The sequence below is a fragment of the Spermophilus citellus genome (genome assembly GCF_964194105.1).
Source record: "Spermophilus citellus genome assembly, chromosome: 1".
Classification (NCBI taxonomy): Eukaryota; Metazoa; Chordata; class Mammalia; order Rodentia; family Sciuridae; genus Spermophilus; species Spermophilus citellus.
Genome location: NC_138182.1, coordinates 229,609,032 through 229,625,542, shown reverse-complemented (window position 1 = coordinate 229,625,542; position 16,511 = coordinate 229,609,032). Strand labels below are relative to the sequence as shown.

Below are 16,511 nucleotides of genomic sequence, written 5' to 3'. Positions count from 1 at the left end.
GCCCTCAGAAATATTTCTAGAATAAATAATTGAATGAATGAACTACTTGCATATTATATTAAGGAACTGGCCCAGAGCTTCCAAGGCTGGCCTTTAGGAAATGAGGCCATCCCAGCCAGTATGTGGTGTGCTCTTGTTAACAGACTCAAATCACTTTTAACTTCTGAAGACTCTTCAAAAGTGTGCCTCAATTTATGCTATATGTTATTCTCAAGGCAAAGATAATCTGCTCCATGCTTTAAAAACTTAAGTGCAAGAAGATTAAGTGACTTAGGTCACACAGAAATCAGTGCCTAAGTCAGGATATAAGATAACATGAAACTCTTATTTGCAAAAGGGCTTAATCATTTCTTTAAATAGCTTCTCCTTAAATTGGAAAGTAATACTTTCCTACCACCCACCATGAGGGTGGGGAACTGTGACTCAAAACTTGGGTGGGGTAGGATTCCAAAGCTGAAAACCAGCCAGCAAGGGGCTCAGTGTTGGAGGATGAACTTGAGAGCCTTTTAAGGCTGAATCCCCGCACGGGCTTGCTTCTCTCCTCAGGGCCGCTGCACTGGGTACGCTCTCAAGTCTTTTGGCCACAGACCACCCCACTGGCCATCAGGAGGGTCTGCACCACATGAGACCTTGTCCCAGGACTTACGCAACTCGTGTCCTGCAGCCTCCACCTCCTCCTCTCGAGGCTCTTCCTGCTTCGGGGTCCGGGACAGGCCCTTCCAAGGCCGAGAAGCCGCGCCCCTCAGATCTTCCCGAAGCCCCTTTGCTGCCGTCGCAGCCCCGAGGAGCAGCCGCCTGGCGGCAGCCCCACTGTCCGCGGCGCGCCAGGAGGGGTTCATGGCTTCCCGGGAGCCTGCTGAGCCCAGCCCGAGCCTGACTCCGGCTGCTTGCGGAGGTCCGCCAGGGCGGGAACGCTGGACCGAGTCCGCTCCCTGTTGGGGCCCTTTGCTGGCCACAAGCTCCAGGTTTTCCAGTACTGCCCAAGACGGGGCAGGGCTGGAGAATCCGGCTCCAGGTGTGGCACGCGCGGTGCTGTGGCTTGGGTCTACCTGAAATGAAACATCCCAAGAAATCCACAGCTACAATCAACTCCCCCTTTTATACTCCACTAATTTTTTGTATAATTTTGAGAAATCTTGAGGTTCCATTTATAACTAACACTACAGGAACTTCAATATCAAATAATTTCTAAATAGGCTTTCAGAATTTTCTTTGGAATAAAAAAAACATGACTTTTAATTTCTCATTAATTATCACGCAATCATCATCTTTCTTGGTTCATTCTTTTGAAAAAATTAAATAATACAGAGACAGATCAAAGAAATTCTGATCCCCCAAATAAACTTCAAAAGTGAGAGGTAATTTGCTTTTCATTTATTTTGTATTCTTACGAATTAATGAGATCTTTCATTTCAATATAAATTTATCATTTCAATGGTCGTTTCAAACATATTTTCCTTTCAAATTACAGTGCATCAAATTCGAAACATTAGATTCAAAACAATATTTCCTCATTATTGAAAAAAGAAAACTGAGGCAGAATATTATTGTATTCAGAACACCGCCTATAACTTCAAACTTTCTTTTTTACAAAAGAGTGCAATGATCTAGTCATGGTGGCACCTGACAAAAATCCCAGTTGCTTGGAGGCTGAGGCTAGGAGGATCTTCAAGTTCAAGACAAGCCTGGGCAATTTAGTGAGACCCTGCCTCAAAAGAGAACATAAAAAGAGGTGGGATTCAGCATAGTGGTAGAGTGTACCCATGAGTTCAATTGATATTTAAAAAATAAAAATTAATTAAATAGGCCTCATGTTTATAAATGGGATACCATCAAGACAATAGCAAATACACTGACTTGAATATTATATAGAAATACCAGATTGTACAAATATGAAAAATATATACAATATGTAAATGAAAGAATCGAACACAAAATTATATGTATATATAGTATTCTTACAATTCAATTTCTAAAAATCAGAAGAAAATATACACTATAAATAATGACAATGGAAACAGTGCCAAAAGACTATCAATGGAAATTGAACAGCCAAGTACACAAAGATCTGAATTGTGCTATCCAAATAATTCATGGCATGCAAATTGCTTTCTAATTCTAAACCAAGCAGTTTAATTTTGCTAATACCCTCTTATCAATGACTAGAGAAAATGCATCATCATCTTTTTCTATACACCCTATAGAAGTACTGTGATATAAACTACTTTAGCAGACAAAAACCCTAAGGCTATGCATTGTGTAAATTATAGCCTTGGTTGAACTTCATTTTCTTAATTTTTCTGAGAGCTTGGGCTACATGAAAAGCTAGGAATTATATTGTGACTATTTCCCTCCCTGTTTCAAATAGCAAATTAATTTCCAACCAGAAGATTAATTCTAAGTTATGCTAATTCATAAGAGATATCACCCCACATGAACTGGATTCATGTCTCTGACTTCCGGCCCTACAATTCTTTCTCATTCTTGATGCTATTTCAGGGATTCCTGCTGAAGAGCCATTCAGCTTCCATTTCTCTCTGCCTAGAACCCTTTTTCCCCCAACCCCACTTCTGAGTTTTTAAAAATGGTTTGGCCATTCATACGATTATGGTATCAGGTTTCAGTTTAAATGTTACTTCTTTAGAGGAGCCTTGTTTGATCACCATATTTTAAAATATTCTAAACAGTATCCCCTGCCTTCACTCTCCATTCCTTTACGCTTATCTCTTTCCTGTATTGTACTTGTCACTGAAATGATAGCCAGTATTTGTTAATGTCTGTCCTCAACTAGAAAGTAAGCTTCATGAAGGTATGATTTTTGTTAATTTTTTCCCCAGCTACATCTCCAGTGCTTAGAGTAGTACCAGGTCTGAGATTTATTTGTCAAATAAATATGAATAATTATGAATAATTTATTCAGGTAAATGGTAACTTATCAACAAAGGAAGAAGCCTACAGTAAGGAAATTCTTCAATTCTGAAGTAAACCTTTAAGTCCAGGCCTTGTTCAAGGATTCTTTGTCCTTAAGAACACCTGCCTTGATTTCTCTTCCCTCTCTCCTGTCATGATTTCTCCCTAGATTCCCACTTTATATAGTCATCGATTATAGCCCTTCCCACATAGGCTGGAAACTGTCACGTGGTGACTCTTCATTCCTGTGGACAGAGACCCCTTATAATCTTTGTGTCCTATATCATCTAGGATTTAGCTATAACCACCAGAAAACCCCAAATATCTATACCTTAAACAAGGCATCTCATGCAAGTTTAGAAGCCACAGGCCTGTACTGATGTCTCTGTTCTAGAAAGTCCTCAGGAACCATACCCAACAACCCATGAGTTCATCATCCCCAGGTGCAACCCCCAGCTCAGGTATAAGAAGCATCTGCTTCTAGGCAACAGGAAAGAAACAGGAAGAAGAGGCCACAAGGATGTCACAGCTGCAACAGAATGGAAGTTCTCAGAAGTATCACTCACAGATACTTCCTTTATACCCCTGGCTAACATTCAGGTTACATTGCTGTACCTGGCCTACAGGGTTGTGAGTTGCAAGAGTATGAGATAATTTTCATTAATTCTGAAACACCCAATTTGCATATTTTAACATCTCTTTAATTGAGATATTAAAACTGCCTGGATTTAATTTAGATTCTTCCTAAGAGGAAGTGCATTTGCTTCTGTTAGATACAAGGAACAATATCAATCTGAGATCACTTTAAATTCCCTACTTGAGCACTTTTGCATCACACCATCTGTGTGAATCCAGACTACAAGTTTTTATGTTACTGGTTTGTAGATAACATTCTCAGGGGGAGTCCTGCCTACCAACCAAGGCCAAGGTTGAGCATGCAGGTTGCTTTGCTGCCTTTCATCATGGAGAATTTATTTCTATTTTATTCTTGTTCTGAACATACAAGCTTTGGTTTCCCATATTTATGCAGTTGTAACCTATAGAACTCACTGTCTTGGATATCATTTTAGATATTATTTTTTCTTAGTGATTTCTAAAATAGAGAATTAATGAAATACATTTGTCTCTTCTGGGTGATCCTGTGCTTAGCTAAAGTTCTTTTCTTTTTTTTTTATTTGTATTGTCACTGACTCTCTGATCAGCTCTATTCAAAATCAGCTATTCAAAATCATTTCGTTTCACGGAATGAAACAGATTTTTTAGGAGTTAACACACAGGCTTCTTTTTTTCTGAGACAGGTTTATTTTTGGCTGTTGGTTTCTTGTAGGTGCAGCCATTTCCCCACAGGCTGCTTCTGCTTAATATTAGCAGCCTTCTTTCCTTGTTTCTTTACCACAGTCCCCTTCTCATTTCACTTGGCTGCTGCTGCTTTATCCACCTCAATTTTGTAATTCTTGGCCTGGCAAGAATGGTGTTCCAGCACCTGATCTTTGCTTGTGGGTTTAGTTACAACCTGATCCTCAGGTTTTTCAATGGATTCATTTTCAGGACTCTGTGGTGAATGGTCTTAATATTGTGCCCTGAGGGCTGTTTGGACCTTTGGACTTTTCAAGATTCTGCTAACGTCTGTATTGATCATGTTGTACAAAGGGAGATTATACTTACTCTTTTTTTTTTCCTCATATTTTTATTATCTACTTTGACTACTAGGGTTTGTTTATTCAGTTTGTTTTCAGTTTTAGGAGTTGCTTTATTTCTTTTTTTTTCTTTTTTTTAATTGGTTGTTCACAACATTACAAAGCTCTTGACATATTATATTTCATACATTAGATTGAAGTGGGTTATGAACCCCCAATTTTACCCCAAATGCAGATTGCAGAATCACATCGGTTACACATCCACAATTTTACATAATGCCCTATTAGTAACTGTTGTATTCTGCTACCTTTCCTATCCCCTACTATCCCCCCTCCCCTCCCCTCCCATCTTCTCTCTCTACCCCATCTACTGTAATTCATTTCTCTCCTTGTTTATTTTCCCATTCCCCTCACAACCTCTTATATGTAATTTTGTATAGCAATGAGGGTCTCCCTTCATTTCCATGCAATTTCCCTTTTCTCTCCCTTTCCAGGGAAGCAGCCTTATGCCAAGTGCCATACGGTTATATCTAACTTCCAAAAGCACTTTTGGTCCAAATGCAGAAACATCCCACATACCCACCAGGAGCAAGTTTCAAAATGTTCAGTTTGCTTACATTGAGTAGAATAATTCCAGGAATGTTTCTGAAGGCCTTGATGATAGATAGCACTGTCTGCATTACAGATGATACAGGGCCTCCTGCGCTGAATATGGTGATGGTTTCTCATTTTGCCCTTGACAGCTCTCACTGGCTGAGAGGCATAGAACTTCCTTAAATTATTCCAGACTTTAAGAAGAACAGTCTCCTTGATCTACTTGTAACCTTTAATGTTTTTTAAAATTTTTTTTAGGTGTAGGTGGACACAACACAATGCCTTTGTTTTTATGTGGTGCTGAGGATCGAACCCGGGTCCCGCCCATGCTAGGGGAGCGCTCTACCTCTGAGCCACAATCCCAGCCCCTGTAACCTTTAATTTTATCTTGAACTACCAAAGAACGTCCAGGAAATTCCTCAACTTGATGACCTTTAGATATAACCAGAACTGGTAAGGCTGAGGCAGCCAAGGCAGAGGAGATGGCATATCACTCTTGGGTTGTGTTTACTCTACTGTGCTGATAATGCCGAGTTTTGGTTGGTTCAAACATGTGGCCTCCTCTGTATATGTTTCCAAAGGCACCATGGCCAGAATGGTAGGTCCTGCCTCCTCAAACTCTGGGAATTTCATAGTTCTGTCAGAACCCCAAGACTCAACACTGGTCTGATGACCTGCTAGTTCACTGACAGTATAGGGCTGTCTATTGTTTTTACACAAGTTGATGTGAACAAAGTCCATAGTCTCTAGCAAAATTGGAGACTTGAACACAGTAGGCAAAGTAACATTTTTGCAAGATGACTTACCTTTTTTGGAGTCCACTGATATCAGGGGTCAAGCATACACCTTGTTCTTAGACTCAAAGTTTTCCATTTTTGGCAGATTCCAAGTTTTCTAAGATCCAAGGAAAGCCGGTCTCTTTGAGAACCCATGTGTTCTCCTAGGTTGCTTCCAGGTGTACCCTTGTGCAGCCTCAAGGTGGTCACCAGGTCCCACGCAACCTGGTTCCCTCCAAAAACAGAAGCCTTTGGATCTCTGCCTCTCATGGATTCCTCCCCTGTATATTTTGTGTCCTAAACTTTCCATCCTTCCCTTCTTGCCCTGGAATCAGGGGGAAATCCAGCCAAGACTCGCAGCAGGGAGAAAAGCTCTAATAATATGACAGAAAAGTAGAAACACTGAAGGAAAACCAAGATTTCTGCCCTGAATCCCTAGCTCCTAAGCAGTATGTCTGATGAATGGATTATAAAAAAAAAAAGAAAATGAAACATTGGCCAAATTGGAAGTGTAGCATGTTCTAGGAGTGAAAAAAATTTTAGCTCTCATTAAACAGAAGTAGATTTGACCCCAGAATTGACCCACCATTTTTTGTCTCTGATTTAGGGCTCTATCCCTCTCCCCTACCTCTGGACTCTGTCTCTTTTTGCATGTGTGTGATAAGATTGTGAAATAATAATAAATTATTATTTATTATTAGATAATAGTCTAGAGACTGAGGCTAGAAGGGTTGCTACCATCTGCCTCTAGATTCTTTAACTCCCTCAACTTTCTACTGACTGTATCAGTTATTAATTGAAGATTGTCATAAATAGCCTCACACTTGTAAGGGGAACAGCTCAGTATTATGGTTTATTTAATAAATGAAATTGTTTTCAGTACTATTCACCATATTTAAAATCATTTCAGGATTTCTTTAACTTATAATTCAGTTATGTATTACAAAGCAAAAGTGAGTATTCCTTAATTATATAAGAAAGAACAGTTTTTACTCTAGGGAAATAAACCACCACTGTGAAGTTCATTAAAATCCTACCAGCACTAATCATGTTAATATATATCAGTTATTCAAAATGGAACATTACTTTTTTAAAACAAAATTCAGCTACCAGCTGCAGGTATAGTTTTCCAACTGGAGTATTTTCTCAAAAACAAATTTTTTTTTTTTTTTTAGCTCTAGCTTAATAGTCATAATTGAGTCCTTGTTTAAAATCTCTCAAGACACTCTAAAAGGATATAGTAGTAAAACATTTATTAAAAACAGGCATTATATAATAACAGGAAAAATAATGCAATTCTGTCTTTCTGGAATGTCTGTCCCTTAGGGTGCAGTTTGAATACAGCTACTTAAGTCAACCACCACTCTATTTTCCCAGAGAAAATCAGGTAGTAATAGGCGCCACTATTCATTCATTTGTGATTGTTGACATTTATTTTGTGCCAGGCTACATAATTCATACCTGAATTTCATAAATAAATGAAAGATGGGCCTGCAGTAGGAAGAGACCTACATAGAAAACCACAGCAAAGAACGTTTCGGGGCCTTCATAAAGAGAAAATGAGAAATGGGAACACAGAGAGGTGACTTGATGAGATTTTCCAGAGGACAAGGGACACTATTGTGAAGGAAGCCCTTGGGCTGAGTTGAAAGATGGGGAGTTGTACATGGTGGCAGGGTAAAAGAGCATTCAGGAAGCACAGTCTGGGCAGAAGGAGCAGAGAAGAGTCAAAGGGAAAAATGGCTTGGTCTATTCAGGAAACTACAAGCTATGCAGAGTGACTGGCCCTGAATACCAATCCAGTATTTGGAGTGCATCATGAACAATGATACATGGGAAGCCAGCTTTCATTGGTTTGTAAGAGTTGATGGTTAAACTTGGAGGACTATAGTGAGCTGGTTAACATCACATAGCTTGTGATAGGATCTGTCAGTGTGGGAGTATTTATATCACAGAAATAATCATATACTAAAAATCACTCCCTTCTTCTCGCTGGAGGGGGTCCTTCTCTTGAGAGAGATATTTTCAATTTTTTAAAACTCAAGTGAAGGCCTGTGGTTGTAGCTCAGTGGTAGAGCGTTTGCCTAGCATGCATGAGGTACTGAATAAAATTAAAGTCATAAAAAACTCAAATGATATTATAAAAGCATTTTTTTTACTGCTAATCTATAAAAAAGTACATATCATGGAGAAGGAAAAACTGAGAAATGAATTACAAGGGTTTGACAAAAACAACAGAAAGAACTGGATACTCTAAAAGAAACTGCAAGTTAGAATTCAGTAATAGCTTTGGGACTGACAAAGGTAGAGATGGAAATAAGGGGATGAGTTAAAAGATAACTAGTTTCAAATAGACATTTTAAAATGAGGGCAATAAAAGTATCTCCTATTAATCGCTGTACTCCCTTGACTAACTTCCAGCCCTTTTACATAAACATTATACTTAATGCCAAATTTCCTTCTTAAACTCTAACGTGGCTGGCAGTAATAATGTGGATACTAAAATCTCTTATTGAAGGTTCCTTCTTCGATACAGTCAATATGTCACAGGAGAGAGGGGAGCTGAAACAGACTCTTGTGTTCCAATGAAAGAAAATTTAAAGTCAGACACGAAAAGCCATGCAAGAGAACTTTATTAGATGAGAAAGTGAAAGTAAGGTAAAGGTCAAGTAAGGCTCAAGCAGAGAGCCCTCTCAAGGACCTCACTGGACTCTGTCAAGAGTTAGTTCCATTAGTCTTTCTTTCTTCATGCCTTGCCCTAATTAGCTCCTTTTGTTTCTACTTGCTTACTCTCAAGGTCTGTGTACTAATGTTTTTCTACAGATTATCTGCTACAAGTTATTTACTCATCTGCTTTGGCAGTACTTAAAGTAAACCTGTGACCCTGCCATGCATTTCACAGCTCATTGTTAGCTATGACCTAAAAACATGCAATTCCCACACTACCTTTCAAGTGAAAGCACTTCTGACGGAATAATTTGGATTTAAATACTTCTTACAATGCTTATTCCTATCACATAAATTTAAGGTAAAATGTATAACTAAAGGTTACAGGAATAATACAAAGACTGATACTAAAAGGGGTCTTTGAATTCCATTGAAGAGGGTATTATACACATGCACACAATCACATTAGGCCTTATTTATGCCATTTATTGCATTATATACTAATAATGATGTATTGCAAATACATAGACTATCATCTTTACCTGAGATCCCCCAATCATGTTTTGGGTTTGAAATTTCTCTGCATTTTAAAAACGAAGCAGAAAAAAGCTACCCCTAAGCGATCCTTATCTTTTTTATACTTCATTCTAATACAATTCTAATTAACTGACATTTTGTAAGTGCATGAAAAAGGGTTAATGCAAAAGGCTCAGGTTACTCAAAGGAGCTCTCTTCAGTATTGGTCCTTGATCATCTTGAGAGATGGTCTCTTAGCCCTTCAGCTACCCAGCCTGGTAAGAACATTGTAATACAATAGCCATATTGTAGTAGTCGATGAGAAAGTTCATATTAAAGTTATGACTTATGGCAAATGAATGTTTTTGAAGCCTGAGGTCCTGGGCCAGGAGGTATCATTAGATCTCTGGATGGCTCAGGACTAAGGTCAGTTACATGGGTGATGCATGCCTATGTCACTGACTTCCAGTAAAAACTGTGGACACCACTTTTGGGCAAGCTTCCCTGGTTGGTGATATTTTGCATGTATTATCTCATGAAGTATGTCTCATATGACTCCATTAGGAGACACCTGGACACTTGAGCCTGGTTTCTCCTGGACTTGGCCCTACTCCTCTCTTTGGTGATTTTGTTATCTTTTCACTGCTACAAATCTTACCACAAGTATTACAACTTCTGAGTTCTGTTAGTCTTTTCTAATGAGGTTAAACCTGAACATAGCCTTGGGGACTACTGACACAGAAAGGAATGGATCAAATTTATTTTTCCTCTACAGATTATTTTTCCTCATACAAAGACCATTTATTTTAGTCAATCCTTTTATTTTTTTTTAATTTGTTCTAATTAGTTATATATGATAGTAGACTGCATTTTGACATGTCATACATGAGTATAATTTCTCATTCTTCTGGTTAAGTCAATACTTTTTATACTGTTATTTAAAATGTCTCTTTTCATGCCAATAACACTCTATTAAAATGATACTAATTATTATATAATTGATATCTAAAAGGGACTGTTCTACTTTTTTATTCTTGGGCTTTTGCTCTTCTATATCAAGTTTAGGTTCTACTTGCCAATTTCTAAGAAAAACCATGAGGGGTTTTGTTTTGAATTTAAAATTCATCATTTAATAATCCTTTGACTAAGACTGTGGCTTTAAAAAAACCCATTCAGCACCATTTGCTCATAGGTCTTTCAGAATTTGTCCTTCATTTTATTTTATTTTTTTTTAGTTGCAGATGGACACAATATCTTTATTTTTACTTATTTATTTTTTATGTGGTATTGAGGACCAAACCCAGGGCCTCATGCATGCAAGGCAAGTGCTCTGCCACTGAGCTACAACACCAGCCCCAGAGAATTCATTCTTCAAGTGTCTGGGAACTATCCTGTACAGGAACTCCTGAGCTGCAGTTTATTTGGGGCTCTTGGTTTCAGAGGTCTCAGTCCAGAGAGCCAACTCTATTGCTCTAAGCCCAAGGTGAGGCAGCACATCCTGGGGGAAGGACCCATGAAGCAAAGCTGCTTAGTTCCTGGTGGGGTCAGGAAGCGGAAAGAAAGAGAAGTAAGTGGGAAAATAAGGGGCTGCAGGAACAACAACCCATCCTGGGCACATCCTCAGACCCACCCAGAAAGCCTCTCTGGGACACCCAATGGGAAGCTAAGCAACTATCACAAAAGGAGTCAGTGTACTTCAGCATGGTAACTTGGTCCCCTCCCTACACTTCAGTCAGGTAGGGACCACGCTTCTAAGCACTGAGGTATGAGTAGTCAGACCTCATTACTTGCTGTTGGAATTGTTATTTCCCCCTAATAATAGTAAATCTCTGGCACAGAGGCAATTGGTTCTTACTGTCTGTGATTTTTGGAAATTCTGTAAATAATTTGGATTTAGTTTACTTTATTCATAAATTATATAATAAGTTTTACTACTATGTCAGAGGAAGGGTCTGCCAGTTTAGTGTCCTTATTAACTATATACAATGTGTAGGCAAAAAATACTCTTACACCACATTTTGAAAAACTGTATTACTTAAAACAAATATTTGAACAAAAGGTCCATAATTTGAGTAGCTGATGGAACTAATTCAAAGTATGACAAGGGAGATTCACTTTCACTTAGGTATGTGGCTTAGAGAACTTTAAAAACCATGTACCTTTCAAACCATTCAAGGAGAGGTAACAGACCCCACTCCTCATTCTTTTTTTTTTTTTCAATATCTTTATTTATTTTTATGTGGTGCTGAGGATGGAACCCAATCCCTCAGGGATGTGAGGCAAGTGATCTACCACTGAGCTACAGCCCCATCCCCACTCCTCATTCTTTACTGTGGAATTCCAATTGGGGTTGGGTCAGAAATTAGCACTCAAAGTGATTATTTTCAAAGAGTTTACATTATCATTAAAATTTGGTGTCATTGAATTGTTTACCCCTTTGTAGTTTTATGTTTCATTTCTAGATGACAAATATGGCTGACAATGTTTTCATGTTTCTGGTCATTTGAATTTCCTTTCCATGAAGTGTCATTTAAAGTCTTTTGTCTAAATTTCTATTAACTGTCTCCTCTTTCTTTCTGTTTTATAATAATTTAACTTCCCAGATAGTGTTTTGCTTTTTTTTTTTATACCCAGTAACATATGTTGCAGGTCTCCCAAGTGGTTCTTCATATTTTGACCCTCTAAATAAGATTATGGGTATTTATTATTATTCCTTATAGTTTTGCTATCCCTTCTAAAAATGCTCCAAACCAAAATTATAATAAAAAGGGAACGGGCTGATGAATTAGCAAAACAGATAGTAAAGGATGTAGAGAATTCCAGGCAGAAAAAATAAGAGTGGAATCACCAGAGGGAGAGAAGAGTAGCAAAGTAAGGAAACCATCTCAACTAGCTAACAGATTGTTTTAGTCAGTTTTTGTGTCACTGTGACCAAAATACCCAACAATAACAACTTAGAGAAACAAAAATTTATTTGGGGCTCATGGTTTCAGAGGTCTCAGTCCTGAACCCAAAGTGAGGCAGCACATCATGGGGGAAGGACCCAGTGGAGGAAAGCTGCTTAAGTTCCTGGTGGGGTTAGGCAGTGGAAAGAAAGAGAAGGAGGGGGAAAAGGAAGGGACTGCAGGAACAACAACCCATCCAGGGCACATCCTCAGTGACCCACCTTTTGTAGCCATGCCCACTCATTTATAATTGCCTATCAGTCCATTCAAATTAGGATGTACTGATTAGGATACAGCTCTCACAATTCATTTTACCTTTAAGAAGTTCTGCAGAAACACAGGAGGCTTATGAAAATCATAACACAAATCAATTAAACTTTTAAAATTTCATTTTAATTAGTATTAAATATTACCACATATTAGCATTCAATTAATTAGATCATCTGAATGAAAATAATTTAGTACTTGATGCTGAAAACAATAAAAATATTTCAGGCAAGATAGAAAACAATTAAATACGATGTTTCTACTTTTCAACATATTAAACCAATTTCATTTGAATTTAACTTTGTAGATTATTAACATATGGAAATCACACAATCAAGAATCATAATGCTACAACTTTGTATGTGCCATGGTGTATGACAACATCAGGTATGAGGCTGGCAGGCTAATAATCACTAAGCCTAATTTTAAACAATCAGCAATTAAAAGTGAAGTTACCACTTTAGTCAAAGGCTTCTCCAATATTATTTCCTTGTATATTTAGATAATGAACTAAAATATGAGAAGCAAACAATAATGTGAGGAAAAAAGATTCAGCTCCTTAAAGCACTACAGAAATGGCTTCCATTTTATGATTCAATTATGTAATTTGTTTTTTAATGGACATAATATCTTTATTTTGTTTATTTATTTTTATGTGGTGCTGAGGATTGAACCCAATGCCTCACACATTTTGAGGCAAGCACTCTACCCCTAAGCTATATAGCCCCAGCCCTGTATTTATTTATTTATTGAAATTAGGTATATATTACAGCAGAATGCATTTTGGTTCACTGTATACAATTCAGCACAAGTTTACATTCTCTGGTTGTACACAGTGTAGCATCACACCATATGTGCAGTCATACATGTACATAGGGTAATGATGTCCATCTCATTCCACCATCTTTCCTGCCCTCCATGCACCCATCCTCCCTAACCTCCCTCCCTGTAATTTTTTTTTAACATTTAGACATGTCCTGTAACTGTTTTTTGATAAGAATTAATTGATAGTAAAAACGTATTTGGGAAAAAAAAAGTATTTGGAGTAACTACTTAACCTAACTACTATTAAGTTGTCTTTTACAAATATTAATAAAAATGTGATAGAAAACAGAACAGAGCTTGTTTTTCTCTTGTAGAATGAAAATAACTTATCTGTTTTTTTTTAAACAAATCTGTGGAAAGTGAAAACATTAACTGCCAAGGAATAAAATACTGCCATTTAAAAGTCCTATATTAGAACTGGGCATGATGGCACATGCCTGTAATCCCAACAACTTGGTAGACTGAGGCAGGAGAATCATCAATTTAGGGAGGTCCTAAGCCACTCAGCAAGACCCTACCTCAAAATAAAAAATAAAAAGAACTGAAGATGTAACTCAGTGGTAAAGTACCCCTTGGTTCAGTCCTCAGCACCCAAAGGAGGAAAAAAAAGTCCTATAAAAGGGTTGGGGATGTAGCATAGTAGTAGAGTACTTCAAAAAATAATAATAAGAGTCCTACATTAGAAAAAAAACTACATTGGATATTATATCAAATATTTTTTAAAGTGAAGCAAGTGCTTATTCACAAGATAAAGAATTTTAAAAAGAAAAAATAAAGAAACAATATTTTAAGTAAAAATCCTTCTATCACACCATGGTGATATTATTTTCCTGAAGTTAACAAAATCGTTCATGCTGTTAAGCTAATATTCTTCATAGAACTGATGATAAATTTTAATTATGAATGCTCATGAAGTACCTGAAGATATAAGATCAAACATAGCAGTTCAATGCCTATAAAGTGGTTAAGTGCTGAAAAATTCTTAGGCTAAAATAGGTTTATGAATCTCTAAGATCCATTATCATTAAATATGCTTTTTATATTTACTAGAAAAGTAATAAAGAAGCCAGGCATGGAGGTGTACACCTGTATTTCCAATGACTCAGAAGGCTGAGGCAGGAAGATCAAAGGTTTCAGGCCAGCCTCTGCCACTTAATAAGACTTAGTGAGACATTCTCAAAAAAGACATAAAAAAGGACTGGGGATATAGCTCTATGGTGGAATGCCCCTGGTTTCAAACCCCAGTACTGAAAAAAGAGGAAGGAAAAAGACAGTAAATCACTTTCTGATCTCATTTCTTACTTTTCCTTTTAAAATTTTTTTTTACAGGAATGATTTCCAATTGATGTGTAACAGAAATGGAATTCTCACTGTTATAAAAAAGGTATAAAGAAGCTGGGTGCAGTGGTGCACGCCTCTAATCCCAGTGGCTCAGGAGGCTGAGGCAGGAGGATCCAGAGTTCAAAGCCAGTGAGACACTAAGCAGCTCAGTGAGACCCTGTCTCTAAATAAAATACAAAATATGGCTGGAGATGTGCCTCAGTGGTAGAGTACTCAAAGTTCAATTCCTGGTACCAAAAAATTAAAATAAATACAAAAATAAATTAACCTATATTCTAAATTCTTAGAAAAGGAAACATCATTTGGGAGGAATTATTGTACTTGCCTTCACTACATGAATCTATGAAGTTAAAATGAGAAAGAATAATTTCATTTATTACAAAATAAGAAGTGTCAATTAAAATTGATGATAAAATATTCAATGTTCATTTAAAAAATATATCAAGAGTGTATCTGGGATTGTTCGGTTTTATTTTCTTTGATGCTGGGTACTTTGCGGTTAGTCCTACCCTGAAATGAAACACACACATACACACAATTAAAATACAGGAAGAGATTTTTAAAAATAATTTTTCAAATAACTTCTAAAATGTTACTTGTTGACTTATAATTCTGACATCCTTTAAATTTGACCCCCAAAACATAATGGTTTTACAGCTAGCTTTATTAAAGTTCAAATTAGTCATACCTTTTTGTTCTAGTCTTCTGTACTCTGTTTGAGCTACCTATAGAGGGAAGAAAGTCAAGAAATTCCATAATGGAATACATAAAATAATTGAAAATCTGTGTAAAAATTTAAAATGTTAAAGCTGACTGATTAAAGATACTAAAAATTTTATTGGTACTATATAGTTCATATTTTACATAACAGAAACTAGCTTTATAGCATGTCTTCATAATTTACTTAGTTTTATTAGCATTATGCTTAATATCATTTTTGGAATTTGGTAGTTAGCACTACCAAAAACAAGTTAAGAGATATCTTAACTATGTAAATATATAAAAATATATGTATGATTTGCCACCATACTTTGGCAAATGTTCTTTGAAGGAATTTTTTTTTTTTATTAGATGACTTGAGTTCATTATATGCTAAATAAAGTCCAAATTGAAGTTTTTCCTAAATTCAGAAGCTATTGATTTCAGTTAACCCACTGGCCAACACACACATTCGAAGATATTCAACATCCTTAACAATCAGGTAAATGCAAATCAAAACTACCTTGAAATTTCATCTCACCCCAGTTAGAATGGCAATATCAACAATACAAATAGCAATAATTGCTGATGAAGATGTGGGAAAAAAGATACACTTAACAGCATTGTTAGTGGGCTGAAAATTAGTACAACCACTTTGGAAAACAGTGTGGAGATTCCTATAAAGGCTAGGATTGTAACCATCATATAACCCAGCTATCCCAACTCCTTAGTATTTATTCAGAGGAGTAAAATTAACATACTGTAGTGATATATGCACACCAATGTGTACAGCAGTACAATTCACAACAGAGAAGTTATGGAACCAGCCTAGGTGCCTGTCAACAGTGAACAGATAAAACATGGCATATATACACAATAGAGTTTTACTCAACCATAAAGAAGAATGAAATTGTCATTTGCTCATAAATGGATAGAACTGTAGAACATTATGATAAGTGAAATAAGCCAGACTCAAAAAATCAAGGGTCGAATGTTTTCTCTCTTGGGGGATCTCAAGAAAATAGAAGGGAGAACAGATGAATAGAGGAAAGGAATGGAGGGGAAGAGATGGGAAAGGGGAGGAATTACAAATGAAGTTGAGTAAATTATGCTATGTGCCCGTGTGAACATATTGCAATGAATTCTACTTTTATATACAACTATAACAAACCAATTAAAAAAAAACAAAACAGTAGGAAGATTAAATAGAGTAGAGGAAGGGGATAAGGGTAGGGAGGAGGAAAGGGAAAGTATGAGGGATTGAAATACAGAGTACATTATGTTATATGAATTTATGAGTGTCAAAATGAATGCCACTATTATGTATAAATATA

At 36.9% G+C, this 16,511-nt stretch overlaps 2 protein-coding genes and 1 pseudogene across 11 annotated transcripts in view; all 3 read right to left on the bottom strand.

The window, feature by feature from the left end:
- Positions 1–922, bottom strand: part of ANKDD1B (ankyrin repeat and death domain containing 1B) — a 79,724-nt gene extending 78,802 nt beyond the window's left edge. Inside the window, exon 1 of the mRNA XM_081295491.1 lies at positions 647–922. Coding sequence (XP_081151617.1) covers positions 647–839 — 193 coding nt within the window. The 5' untranslated portion in view covers positions 840–922. The remainder of the gene's footprint in view (positions 1–646) is intronic.
- Positions 923–4,321: 3,399 nt separating this feature from the next.
- On the bottom strand, positions 4,322–5,882 carry LOC308656642 (large ribosomal subunit protein uL4-like; annotated as a pseudogene). Its single transcript has 3 exons — positions 5,693–5,882; positions 5,036–5,335; positions 4,322–4,576 (listed from the first exon to the last, which is right to left on the bottom strand). The product of its transcript is annotated as a large ribosomal subunit protein uL4-like (transcript).
- Positions 5,883–12,892: 7,010 nt separating this feature from the next.
- The window catches only part of POLK (DNA polymerase kappa), a 71,554-nt gene continuing 67,935 nt past the window's right edge, over positions 12,893–16,511 (bottom strand). For all 9 annotated transcript variants that reach the window (XM_081286423.1, XM_081286419.1, XM_081286424.1 and 6 more), the window contains 2 exons: positions 15,167–15,203; positions 12,893–14,988 (listed from right to left, as the gene is read on the bottom strand). In XM_081286423.1, coding sequence (XP_081142549.1) covers positions 14,904–14,988; positions 15,167–15,203 — 122 coding nt within the window. In that variant the 3' untranslated portion in view covers positions 12,893–14,903. The remainder of the gene's footprint in view (positions 14,989–15,166; positions 15,204–16,511) is intronic.